This window comes from Nansenia antarctica (genome assembly GCF_963989245.1).
Source record: "Nansenia antarctica genome assembly, chromosome: 1".
In the NCBI taxonomy this organism is placed as follows: Eukaryota; Metazoa; Chordata; class Actinopteri; order Argentiniformes; family Microstomatidae; genus Nansenia; species Nansenia antarctica.
The window spans coordinates 105,574,489-105,587,929 of NC_137674.1; the positions used below are offsets into that span (position 1 = coordinate 105,574,489).

Consider the following 13,441-nt stretch of genomic DNA (forward strand, 5'->3'; position numbering starts at 1 on the left):
TGAGCCTGACCAGAGAGAGTCCCCCCGTGTCCATTCCTCCTCCAGGGTGGCGTCCATCTCCTTGAATGGGATGGCGCACTCCTGGAGGATATACATGTCTGACTGATGTTGGGTGATGTACTGGTAGACGACCTCCCGTTTGTCTGGTTGCCGGAGGCTTCTGGTGTTGAGAGATGAGATTGTTATCCTCATGGTTCTTGGATTTGGTTTGTTCCAATTTTTGCTAAGCTATTGCACATGAGGTTGAGGCCCTCCAATGGGTCGTTGGGGGCCAGATAGTGTGGTACCTCCCCTTGGCTGCTCATGGTGTGGGGGTTGTCTCCCCTCTGACTGCCTGGTGGCCCCCTCATCTGTGTTGTTGATGAGGTGATTTTCGGTGGCCCGTACGGTCCGGTGAGCATGGACTGGGGGTGGCTGGTGGGCTGTGCAGGGTGAGGAGCATGTGATGACTGGAGAGAGGAAGAGGGTGGGGAGGAGGGTTTGGGGGGGGGAGCCGGCTTACCTGTATGGCGTTGGGGTTTGGGTTCTGGAGTAGTCTTTTTGTCTGGTTTTTTCCGGATTGCCTTTTTTTGTGGTCTTTTGCGTTTTGTTTGAGCCACGCTCCAGTCATTTTCACTGTCTGATTGGGAGGGGAGGTGGATCTGCGGTGTGCTGCTGGTGGCTATCTCAATAGAGGCCGGCTCCCCCTTCATGGTGTTTTTGCAGGGGGTGGAGGTGGCCATGGGGTTTAGGAGGGGGTGGGTGTTGAGGTTGTCTATAGGGGGTGCTGGGACGGTTGGTTCCTCTCCTTCTCCTTCTCCGTCGCTCGAGCTCTGATCGTCCCCTCCATCGCTCGGGCGCCGGTCCTCCTCCGTCTCTCCCTTCTCTTCCTCCATGTTGGGTGTGGGTTGGGGTGTGGGTTGGGGTGGGGGTGGGGGTGGGGGTTGGGGTGGGGGTGGGGGTGTGGGTTGGGGTGGGGGTGGGGGTTGGGGTGGTGGTTGGTTGGATTTATAGCCCCGGGCTCGACTTGCATAAGAACTTGGGCAGTCACGGTAAAGATGCCCCTGTCCCCCGCACAGGTTGCAAGGTCTGGTCGTGGTGCACTCCGACGTCGGGTGGTCTTGGCGGCAGATTTTACATACCACGGCCTTGCAGGCCGCTGCCAGATGGCCCAATTGGCCGCAGTTCCTGCAGAGCTTCGGCATACCGTAGTAGTAGACGGAGCCCCTGTTGTTCCCCAGGTTGATGGTGCTGGGGATATGTTGGACTCCGCCTATCCCCTCCGGGTCCGGACGGAGTTGCACCAGCCATTTCTTGGCCCCCGTCCACACTCCGTCTTCATCCAGGACCATCCGGGCCCCCGATTTAAGGGTGGCATGACGGTGTAGCCACACCTCAATATCATATTCCTGAATCACCTCATTGTGGAATTGAATTGTGACCACTTTTGATTCTAAATCCGTTAGTGGGTGGGCTGTAAAACGGTTAAGTGGGGGTTTGTGTTCATTAATCCTATGAAAGGTCCAGAATTCCTCTAACAGTTGGGGGGTTTTAAAGCTAACTTCAAAACATTCATTCGGCCCAGGGGGCTTCACCAGGCAGTTTAGATCAGACGGCACAAAGCCCATACCTCTCTGTAGAACCGCCCTGCTGAATTCCAGGCGGGTCATCGTTGTTACTGGTCTGGCAGTCTTCTGTTGGGGGGCTCCATCCCTGGCAGCCTCCTCAGTTGGGTTGAGCGTCAACCTGACGGCGTTGTAGCGTCGCATCGCTCCGGGGTTCATCGTTGGAGTGGGGTGGGGGGGGTGGGGGATCAGGGAGGAAGGAGGGAGAGGAATAGGGTTAGGGGGAGGTTGTAGATAATTTTTTGGGGGGGGGAATAGGGTACTTGCCGTTAGGTTAGGGGTGTTGTTCCTCTCAGGTCCTCACGGCAGATTTTGGACTCTGGCTTGGGTCTGGAACTGGGTTCCCGTCTGGGGACAAAAGAGGGACACCTGAGAGCGAGTGGGGACACCAGGTGGCCAGAGACCTACGGTCTTCAAAGCACTCCCCTGTGTCCCTCTCGCTCCTAGCTTAGATGTTATAGTTGTCCTCCCTCCTGGTCTGGTTGGGGTCCACTGGCTCAGCTGGGTCGGCTGGTGGGTGTTGGGCCCTCTCTCACCTCTGGCGTGCTTGGGGGAGTCGAGGTCTTCGGAAGCTCCTCTCGGGGTCCGGCCTTTCCGCTCTTTTGAGGGGGGCTGCCCAGGGGCCGAACTCGTGCTCCAGTGGCGGGCAGGCCACCTACTGAAAGAGTCTCGGTCTTTGGAAGCTCCTCTCGGGGTCCGGCCTGTCCGCTCTTTGGAGGGGGGCTGCCCAGGGGCCGAACTCGTGCTCCAGTGGCTCCAGTGGCGGGCAGGCCACCTACTGGTCACCTACTGGAAGAGTCGCGGTCTTTGGAAGCTCCTCTCGGGGTCCGGCCTTTCCGCTCTTTGGAGGGGGGCTGCCCAGGGGCCGAACTCGTGCTCCAGTGGCTCCAGTGGCGGGCAGGCCACCTACTGGTCACCTACTGGAAGAGTCGCGGTCTTTGGAAGCTCCTCTCGGGGTCCGGCCTTTCCGCTCTTTGGAGGGGGGCTGCCCAGCGGCCGAACTGCCCCAGTGGTGAAAAGGCCACCTACTGGAAGAGTCGCGGGTCTCCGGCAGCTCCTCTCGGATCCCGGCCTGTTCCGCTCAAAGAGGGGGGGTGGGTCGGGGGAGCCACCTCCCAGCAGCGGACAAGCCACCTACTGAGAAGACGTGCTCCCCGACCAAGAATAGAAAAAAAGGAGGGGCATAGAGCCTAGTGAGGAAAAAGGAAAAACCCTAGATTTCTCAAAAAAACACAAAAACCCACACCCCACCGGAGACTAGCTTTAATAGAAGTCTCTAGTAAGGGCGAAAGGCCCGTGCGTTTCTTGAAGAGAAACCAGAGTTTGCTCTTAGCCAAAAGGCCGAGAAGCGATCGCTTCGCTGGTTCAGGCATGTTGATAGTGGCTTGTTACTTCTCAGAAACGAATGAGGAGGCGGCAAACGCACACCCGTAATATAAAGGTGGGGCTATGCAAATTAGGAGGCTGCTGACATCTACTTCCAAAGCTCTAGCCTGCCTCGCGGATAAATACATTATCTGCGCACGCGCAGGCTCCTCCCCCCCACCCTTTCCTTACTTTTTCACCCGGCTGTCGGGTTGCCTTGTTTCCGATGGCGATATGAACATGAAAACGTCAAGAGGAAGATTGAGAATGATATACATAGAACACCAAGTCCCCCAAACTCCCAACCAGCCTAGCGATTACTACCAGGAATTGTCCTTTTGGGATGGTACGACAAGGGCATTCATTATTATTATCACTAGATGCGCAATAGAAAAAGGGGCTGCACTGTGTTGTGTGCGTAATAAGCCATAATAACCATTTTCTTTCTAGAGTGCACATGTGGGATGGTCATTTCTAGTCGTGGAATGCCAAGACTACGCATTTACTTGCGTTGACATTGATTTGGCAACGTATGTTTTTTTCATGACAGCTAAACCCGTTGAATGTACAGGCCTGACAAAATGTGTTATAATAATGGAATCAACTCTCTTGTGTGGAGATGGGTGGCTCTTAAAAGAGCCGTTGTTTTTTTGGGGGGGGGGGGTTGATTACGAATAGTTTAGCCGCCGAAGCCGTACAGAGTACGTCCCTGGCGTTTCAGAGCGTATACAACATCCATGGCGGTGACGGTCTTCCTCTTGGCATGTTCGGTGTAGGTGACGGCGTCACGGATAACGTTCTCCAGGAACACCTTCAGCACACCACGGGTCTCTTCGTAGATCAGACCAGAAATGCGCTTGACGCCCCCACGGCGAGCCAGGCGGCGAATAGCGGGCTTGGTGATTCCCTGGATGTTATCACGGAGAACCTTGCGATGACGCTTAGCGCCTCCTTTTCCGAGTCCCTTTCCTCCTTTTCCTCTTCCAGACATGTTGAGTTCAGTAAGATTATGGCTTCGGTGAGGTTGTGGGGTGAATTTATCTCAGCTACGAGGACGTGATTGAGACCAGGCTGTACAGGAAGCGCGCGCTATCAGTTGCCTCTTTTTTTCTTTTTTCTTGTGGGGGATTTTTGTAGAGGGAGGAGCTTCTGCTAGGGACAACGTTTGGCATTATGGGCATTATTGAAGCAAAAGGACATCGCACACACACACACACACACACACACACACACACACACACACACACACACACACACACACACACACACACACACTCCTTACAACAGCACATGGTCAAATTTAGACACTATTATGACTGCAACCATTTCAATCTTTTAGCAATGTTGTAGTAGGAAATGTAGGCTCAACTGTTCTATTTTGTGGAGCTCTGCCCCATAGGAGAGCTCTGCTCCTATTGGTTTACTCCTATAGGTAGCCAATGACTGAATTATTTATAAGACAAGGGCACTCAGAGAGGAGATTGCGAATCTGCTGGCAAAGGGTGCAATGGTCCTAGTCCCCAGGGACCAGTGGTTTGTACTCCCCCTCAATCTGCTGGAGCTTGAGGCAGTCAGACTGATTGCTCAGCTCAACAGCTAAAAAAAAACACTTCCCACCTACACTAAAGAGGGGCGAACAGAGGTAACCACAACACAAACACCACTCTCTCCAGCTCTCAGCAGCCTCACCCTCACAGAGCATGAAGTGAGACACGTGCTGAAGGCGGTGGACCCCAGGAAAGCCTCAGGGCCGGATGGCGTCCTGGGACGGGTGCTGAGGGACTGCGCCGACCAGCTTTTCACCAACATCTTCAACCAGTCCCTGTCCCAGGCCACCATCCCACCCTGCCTGAAAACCTCAACTATCATCCCAGTCCCGAAGAAAAGCACGGTGAGCTGCCTAAACGACTACCGCCCGGTGGCACTCACACCAATCATCATGAAGTGCTTCGAGAAACTAGTCCGGGCCCACATAGTCACACGCCTCCCGCCCAACCTGGATCCATACCAGTTCGCCTACAGAGCCCACAGGTCCACAGAGGACGCCATTGCGACGACTCTCCACTCCACTCTATCCCACCTGGAGAGGGGAAACAGCTACGCGAGACTGCTCTTTGTGGACTTCAGCTCTGCCTTCAACACCATTCTTCCAGACAGGCTAGTGACCAAACTACTAGACCTGGGACTATCACACTCTATATGTGCATGGATCAAGGACTTCCTGTCTGACCGCCCCCAGAGGGTGCGGGTGGGCTCCCACACCTCCACAGCCCTCAAACTCAGCACTGGGTCCCCCCAGGGCTGCGTGCTAAGCCCCATCCTCTACAACCTCTCGACTTCACCCCCGTCCACCCCAGCAACTCCATCGTAAAGTTTGCAGACGACACCACCGTGGTGGGCTGCATCTCGGGGGGGGGACGAGGCGGCGTACAGGGATGGGGTGGAGCAGCTGGGCAAGCTGTGCAAGGTTAACAACCTGCTGCTGAACCAGTCAAAGACCCAGGAAATCATCGTGGACTTCAGGAGGAAAAAATCTGAGGTCCAGCCCCTGCTCGTCGATGGAGGGAGCGTGGAGAGAGTCTCAACCCTCCGATTCCTTGGGGTGCACATACAGGATGACCTGTCCTGGAAGATCAACACAGCAGCCATCATCAAGAAGGCACAACAGCGGCTCTACTTCCTGAGAGTCCTCAGGAAAAACCACATCGGACAGGAGATGCTTGTGACCTTCTACCGCTGCGCAGTGGAGAGCATCCTCACCTACTGCATCTGCGTGTGGTTCTCCAGCTGCACAGCCGCAGAGAGGAATGCGCTACAGAGAGTCGTGAGATCGGCCCAGAAGATCACCGGCGCCCCCTCCCCTCTCTGGAAGAGCTGTACAACACACGCTGCCTCAGGAAGGCCTCCAAGATCTCCAGAGACCCATCCCACCCTGGGAACGAACACTTTGCTCGGCTGCCCTAGGACAGGCGGTTCAGGACCATGTTCGCAAGGACAAACAGACTGAAGCTCAGCTTCTACCCCAGGGCCATTCAGGCCCTGAACACAGCAAAGACCTAGGTTCTAGGCCCTGGACAATCTAGACAATTTGATGGCAGCTACTAGATTGAAATCAAGTGCAATACTGAAACACAACTGTGAACATTTAAAACCTGCAAACTGCGACACTTTAAATGAATGTGCAATAACACTATGTGCAATATGACAACCCTCGGGTACATAAGGTTCAGAGATAGGAAATGTTAGAATAGGTATAGCATAGCATAGAGTACAGCACAGTGTTTTATTTGTATAGTATAGTATAGTGGATAGTGTACATAGTCTTTATTTATGTAAACCAGCTCTTTTCCCTTCTTGTTTTTAGTTTTTTTTCCTAGCACCAGGGGAGCCCCCCCCTCCCAAATTTCGTTGTTTGGTACCTGTACTATATCAATGACAATAAAGACCATTCATTCATTCATTCATTCAGATTGAGCTCTCTCTGTGAAGTCTAGAATCTGAGATTATTGAATCCCAATCCTGTGATGGTGTCAACAGTCAGAGGATGTTCATATCTGGTCATACTGGAGCTCTAATACATATTCCAGGGTTCATGTCTGGTGAGGTTGGACCTCTATTACATATTCCTGGGGTCAGGTCATCTTCATTTGAATGTTCCAATGATTGCAAATAGGACATTTGTTTTCAATGTTTTCTCAATAAACTGTAAAAGAGATTATTATTTTTTCTACATTTAAATGTTTTCCTTGTACAATGTAAATTACCCTAACCATCAAATCAGATTAAACTTTATTTACAATACATACTGTGGCACATTTCATTCACATATGCAGTATAGCCTAACGTGTTTTAATAACCCTGACATATTCAATACAACATGCTTTTATAATGTGCTCATTGTGTGTGGATTTATGGCAAATTCTTCTAATTTAATCCATTTTAAATTGAGTCTATAACACCACATAATGTGGAACATTGAAGGGGTCTGAACACTGTATTCTGTACATATATATACTATCTATTTTAAGAACAGCCTATGGGGGTACCGCATTTTGATGTCCTCCCAGCACCATTAAGCTTTAGCCGAAGTAAATCACAGACCTTGTGTGGAGAAAATCCGTGATCTACAGAATACACTGACTGACCCTGATTTACTTCGGATTATTTTACATAAGGACAATCACAACGAGTAAGACCATCACAACGAATTCACACATTAAGGCCTTATGCTGTTGTGAATTGGCCTACATGTATTTCGGTTACCGAGATGGCACGGTCAGCATCCCTGCAGGCTACTCATTTGAGTCGTATAACCTATAGATTAACGCCCTACACGGGTGGTAAATGGAAACACGCCTTTGAGGGAAATATTGAGGTGGCTCTTAAAAGAGCCTTTGGGGATTTCCTCTCAGATCGGTGTGGTCATCTTAGGCGCGCTCTCCACGGATACGGCGGGCCAGCTGGATGTCCTTGGGCATGATGGTGACTCTCTTGGCGTGGATGGCGCACAGGTTGGTGTCCTCGAACAGACCGACCAGGTAAGCCTCGCTGGCCTCCTGCAGGGCCATCACAGCAGAGCTCTGGAAGCGCAGATCGGTCTTGAAATCCTGGGCAATTTCTCTCACCAGGCGCTGGAAGGGCAGTTTGCGGATGAGCAGCTCGGTGGACTTCTGGTAACGACGGATCTCCCTCAGAGCCACGGTGCCGGGCCTGTAACGGTGAGGCTTCTTCACGCCGCCGGTGGCCGGGGCGCTTTTACGGGCAGCCTTGGTGGCGAGCTGCTTCCTTGGGGCTTTGCCGCCGGTGGATTTACGAGCGGTTTGCTTGGTTCTGGCCATGACGATATCTTCCTTCGTTCAGTTGGAGTATAACCAGTCTCAACAGAACGTTGTACATTTATAAACCCCCAGTCGTTCCCCGATTGGTTGGCGACTATAGACGAGCTCATTGGCTCGTTTGCGCCTCCTTCTCCGGCTGCCATTGGACACGAGCACCGTCCGCGCCATTGCCGCCACAAATTCAAACACTTAAACCCTGCCGCGCGCTTCCTTTGTTTGGCCACTCCCCCAAACCGTTGGCTTCAAAGAGATGTAATTCCGATATCTTTTGTCAATGATAATCTATCCTTTAAATTATTATTTTTTAAAGCCAAAACAAATGTGAAAGATACAAAAAAATATGTAATGTACGACTATATGAATACAAATGAACAAGAACAGTGTAAACATTATGTACAGAGATCAGCGTGGTGCAGACACTTATTTTGTCTTTACGGTGGTTGTGTTCCATTGGACGTCCTTTAATCTCGCTGCTGTTGTGGACATTGTTGTCCTCTATCCTTAATCTATAACTTCATCATTGTTGTCCTCTATCCTTAATCTATAACTTCATCATTGTTGTCCTCTAATTTTAATCTAAAAAGGTCCACTACACAAGGAAGGGGTGATGTTTAAAACCTTATGAAGGACTGAACGTTATTTCTAATGCCGAGGCAGTGACATCACGAGGATGTTTTCTGCCCAACCCTGTGTAATATGTATGGGTGCGTTCTCTGCCTCGTACATGAAATCATAATTAGTGTTCTTCACACCATGAAACACTCATAACGCAGACAAACAGTGGAGGGAGAGATGGACTGCACTTTAGGAGAAACAAGTGGTTGGCTCTTAAAAGAGCCTTTGGGGTTAAGTAGTGGGGTCAAAGCCGTAGTAGAACATTTACTTGGCCTTGGCGGGCTTCTCGGTCTTCTTGGGCAGCAGCACTGCCTGGATGTTGGGCAGCACACCGCCCTGAGCGATGGTCACACCGCCCAGCAGTTTGTTCAGCTCCTCGTCGTTACGGACGGCCAACTGCAGATGACGGGGGATGATACGAGACTTCTTGTTGTCGCGGGCGGCGTTGCCGGCCAACTCCAGGATCTCAGCCGTCAGGTACTCGAGCACGGCGGCCAGGTAGACCGGTGCGCCGGCGCCCACACGATGGGCATAGTTGCCCTTACGCAGGAGCCTGTGTACACGGCCCACAGGGAACTGGAGTCCAGCCCGAGAGGAGCGGGTCTTTGCCTTGGCTCTGGCCTTGCCTCCGGTTTTGCCTCTTCCTGACATGGTGACAATTTAGTAGGATTTCGAGATAGTTGAAGAAAAGAACAAGCGATAACACTCCTGTTGCTCTCAGCGTTGTTCTTATAGCTCGCCCTGACGGCTTCTCATTGGCCACCGGGTCGATGTCACCTCATCCAATCAACGGAGACCGTTTCGAATACACCAAGTGGTTGTCAACCGCCAATTGAAAAAAAAGAAGAAGGAGACCGTTTCACTTCCGTCTTTGTCTGTCTCGCGCGCAGAAATCAAAGATGGATTCAAACTCGTCCCATGATTAACGAAACTAGTATATACTATAAAACATAATACACATTTTTATTTTAATTATTATTATTATTACCACATACTAAGTTGTGTATTGCATCAGGCTATCCCAGCTCTCTCTGCTACTTCTGAATGACTTAACAGCGAAAAGTTGTCTGTTATCTCCCGCGCATTTCTGTTCAAATGTAACATAATAATGGTGTATTGGAAAGAGGAACTACATCTGAATGTGTTGATATTATAAGCAATTTTGTGTTTTCTGTCATACCCCCACCCCCTCTCTCCCGCACACAGATCTACCGAGTGGCACTTTATAGCGTCAAAGTTTATGTAAACTACGCCTAGATGTCAAATCACTCATTACTGCCATTTCAATCTCCTTTCTTACTATCATGTCAATGAATAAGTATAACCAATATTGTCGTGTATATGTAAATGTCAATCCGTGGTGTATATGGTGTACAATACTAACTTTCTAAAACATACGCTTGACTTTTTCTGTCGTCATGGATGAAAATGCGCTTTTTATGGACATGTGGGTGGCTCTTAAAAGAGCCTTTTTGTGGTACAAATGGAGTCAGAAAGAACCCGTTGAATGTTTACTTCTTCTTGGGGGCTGCCTTCTTTGCCTTGGGCTTCACTGTCTTGGGTTTGGCTGCCTTGGGCTTGGCTGCCTTGACGGCCTTTTTGGGGCTCTTAGCCGGAGCCTTCTTGACCGGTGTGGCCTTCTTCGCCTTCTTGGGGCTCTTGGTGGCCTTCTTAGCGACTGCCGCGGGCTTCTTTGCTTTCTTGGGAGACTTCTTGGCCGCAGCAGCGGGCTTCTTTGCCTTCTTCGGAGACTTCTTGGCAGCGGCGGGCTTCTTGGGTTTCGGGGCGACGGCGGTCGCTTTCTTCGCCGGCTTCTTGACCGCCTCGGCGGCTTTCTTGTTCAGCTTGAAAGAGCCGGAGGCCCCGGTGCCCTTGACCTGGAGCATAGTGCCCTTGGTGACGAGGGTCTTGACGGCGACCTTGACGCGGGAGTTGTTCTTCTCCACGTCGTAGCCACCGGCAGACAGCGCCTTCTTGAGCGCGGCCAGAGACACGCCGCTCCTCTCCTTGGATGCGGACACGGCCGTCACGATGAGCTCGGCGACGCTGGGGCCAGCTGCTTTCTTGGGCCTGGCTGCTGCTTTCTTCTTGGGGGCCTTGGCCGGCGCGGCGGGGGCTGCTGCTGGTGCGACTTCTGCCATGTCTGTAGAAAGTCTCGTTCGTTCCGGTAAACCAACTAGTCTGCAAAGCTGCTCTGTGAGAATGAAGCTCAACCCGGAGCAGGGGGCTGTCCTTAAAAGCGGCATGAGAACCGTGCAGACTCAGCCATCCCTGCTCAGCAGTCGTAGCTGCCGAAATACTTGGGCGCCTGTGTTTTCTCCTCACGAATAACGGGCCAAAAGTCACCGGTGGTGCCGAGTTGAGATCCAAATGCAAACGGGCCAGCGAGCAGACTTGCCTCCGGTTAGAATAAAGTCATGTGAGCCGCGAAGGCCTCGTGAGTTTTGTTGTGACTCGATCAAAACCCCACCGTTGCACTGTCGGAGGGAGCGGTGCGCACAGCTTTTCCTGTGTTATTTGTCTCCTAAAGTGGCTAAAAGTGCATATGATTGCGACCAGCACTCGTTGTCCAGGTAGCCAGGTTGTCTGGCAAGGGAGTACAAAGGTTGAGGGTCCCCCAATGTGGTGCGGGGTGTTATAAATATGAGCTCTTTTGGTGGTCGTGAAACACAGTCGCGGGGATGGGGCTGAGAGCTTGTCCCTATAGGTGATTTTTCAGATGGTGTCCCTCTCCCTCCTATTAAATTTAGACAAGACAGGTGAAAGCCATAGATAGACTATGGTTGCTGCATGTCGATGTCGACTCTGAGGAATCAATTGCGATATTATCACCAGAATTGTGTCGAGGACATCAGCAGCCTTATGATGAATATGTTCGGCTACTAAACTAGTTGGTATCTAGCTGAAATTGCAATCATAACTTTGTTTGTAAATAAATAAATAATAATAGTAATAAGTAAATTCAATAATTTAAATGTGCTTATGTATGTGTTGTTTATCGATGGTGACGTAGTCAGCCTGCCTCCTCTCTCCATGTGTTTGTGGGTCTTTGTGGACCGGGGTTTTTAAATTACATCACATTACATCACACATAATGTAATGGTTCTGCCGCTGCTTGGCTGTCCTTGAGCCTCGTATTAATCGTATTAAGGCTGTTGAGGAGCGAGTGACAGACAGACAGGCAGCGAGTTGTTTGACTAGTTTGACTTTGGCTGCATGTCAATCATCTAAAGTGGCTTCCCCTCATCTTCATGGACAAGACATGTGGGGAATTCACCACAATCAATCACCATATATTACCAGCTTTGTAATAACTCCTGTCGTTAACATTTGAATGTAACCTAAATGTACACCAATCTGTCTTTACACCCGGCCATCGCACAGGCTAGGTGTCTACACGTGTCTTACATTGATTCAGTCCAGGACCATCAGGAGTCTTAAATGATGGTGTTAAATCTGTTTTACTGGACATACAAAAGTAAATGCTTGGTCTGGTTCTTTTTAATATTCACCAACAATACAATAATATATATGCTTATGACACTGTTGTACAGTATGCTTTTGCCCCCACGACTGACCAGGCTCTTTCTGAGCTACAGTCTGCATTCACTGTCCTGCAGAGAGCATTTGGTGGGCTGAGAATGATACTTAATGTTGGAAAGATAACAATCTATGTTCTACCATATCACAAATTGTTTGATTTGATTCATGTTTGCATCTTGGGTGTGTCCCGCTACCTGGGCAGTTCGTTCATGGCGGTGTTTGATTATCGATTTATCATAGATGATAGTTGTTATCCTCATCATTGCATTCTGTATAAATGGCTGGCTGGGCCGTTAAATCCTGTAGATCTATTCATAACTCATTTTTGTATATAAAGCCCTACTACATAAACAAAACCCGCTACCTAGTGGTATTATTACAATTCAAAGACATGCATGACCGAACTCGTTCACATCATTGGTTCTTGAGGTTCTGTCCAGGTAGCTGACTAGTGAGCCTGCATCAACCTTAATGCTATTCAAGTACAAGAAGATTACATTTGTCTTCGCCGTTTAAGATACACACATTCATCTTCTGTGGAGCAGTAGAATGACGTCACAGGCGGACAGATATTGGCCCTAGTGTGGAACACGTCGAACGTTCGAACAATTAGCAACAGCGTTCGAAAGATTAGATTTTGATGGGCCGTTGATGGCCCGGTAAGATTTGGCATGATAGTCCCCCGGCTCTGCTGCAACAATCTACAGAAAGAAAGTCAATTTAGGGTGATGAGGACCTCCTTGGTGGAAAAAATATTGTGGGTTTATGCGGTAATGATTTCTGTATTGAACTGTATTATGTTAGGGTAAATACTGTGGACATGGTGCAGGCCTTGGTCTCTAGTGTACATGCGTGTGCACAACGTAACTTCGTGCTCATTTGATAGACAAAGGGGAGAAAGACAGCCGCTCCAATTCTCGGGCGCGTTCATGCTACAAGTAAGGAGATGAATCATTATAGATGACAACATCGAGTCAATAAACAGATACAATACAACATTGTAACACGCGAGATCAACCCGCTATGGAATTGGTCTTATGTTGAAAGGGTGGGTGGCTCTTAAAAGAGCCTTTGGGGTTAGTGGAGCAGGCAGAAACGCTACTACTTGGAGCTGGTGTACTTGGTCACGGCCTTGGTGCCCTCGGACACGGCGTGCTTGGCCAGCTCACCGGGGAGCAGCAGACGCACGGCGGTCTGGATCTCCCTGGAGGTGATGGTACGACGCTTGTTGTAGTGGGCCAGGCGAGAGGACTCGCCGGCGATGCGCTCGAAGATGTCGTTGACGAAGGAATTCATGATTCCCATGGCCTTGGAGGAGATGCCGGTGTCGGGGTGGACCTGCTTCAGGACCTTGTACACGTAGATGGCGTAGCTCTCCTTCCTGGACTTTCTGCGCTTCTTGCCGGTTTTGCTGGCGGTCTTGGTGACGGCTTTCTTGGAGCCCTTCTTGGGCGCAGGCTTCGCAGGCTCAGGCAT

At 50.4% G+C, this 13,441-nt stretch overlaps 5 protein-coding genes across 5 annotated transcripts; all 5 read right to left on the reverse strand.

Moving 5' to 3' along the window:
• Positions 1–3,648: 3,648 nt before the first annotated feature.
• Positions 3,649–3,960, reverse strand: LOC308167571 (histone H4; the record flags this gene model as incomplete). Its single annotated transcript, XM_080541988.1, has 1 exon — positions 3,649–3,960. One exon carries the CDS (start codon positions 3,958–3,960, stop codon positions 3,649–3,651), a length of 312 nt encoding a protein of 103 aa, XP_080398114.1.
• Positions 3,961–7,396: 3,436 nt separating this feature from the next.
• Positions 7,397–7,807, reverse strand: LOC308155905 (histone H3.2; the record flags this gene model as incomplete). Its single annotated transcript, XM_080529271.1, has 1 exon — positions 7,397–7,807. One exon carries the CDS (start codon positions 7,805–7,807, stop codon positions 7,397–7,399), a length of 411 nt encoding a protein of 136 aa, XP_080385397.1.
• An 879-nt stretch (positions 7,808–8,686) lies between these two features.
• LOC308167398 (histone H2A-like) lies at positions 8,687–9,073 on the reverse strand (the record flags this gene model as incomplete). The annotated part of the gene is made up of 1 exon (XM_080541814.1): positions 8,687–9,073. One exon carries the CDS (start codon positions 9,071–9,073, stop codon positions 8,687–8,689), a length of 387 nt encoding a protein of 128 aa, XP_080397940.1.
• Positions 9,074–9,933: 860 nt separating this feature from the next.
• Positions 9,934–10,563, reverse strand: LOC308167239 (histone H1-like; the record flags this gene model as incomplete). Its single annotated transcript, XM_080541625.1, has 1 exon — positions 9,934–10,563. The coding sequence occupies one exon, from the start codon at positions 10,561–10,563 to the stop codon at positions 9,934–9,936; it is 630 nt and encodes a 209-aa protein (XP_080397751.1).
• Positions 10,564–13,066: 2,503 nt separating this feature from the next.
• LOC308155916 (histone H2B-like) lies at positions 13,067–13,441 on the reverse strand (the record flags this gene model as incomplete). The annotated part of the gene is made up of 1 exon (XM_080529281.1): positions 13,067–13,441. One exon carries the CDS (start codon positions 13,439–13,441, stop codon positions 13,067–13,069), a length of 375 nt encoding a protein of 124 aa, XP_080385407.1.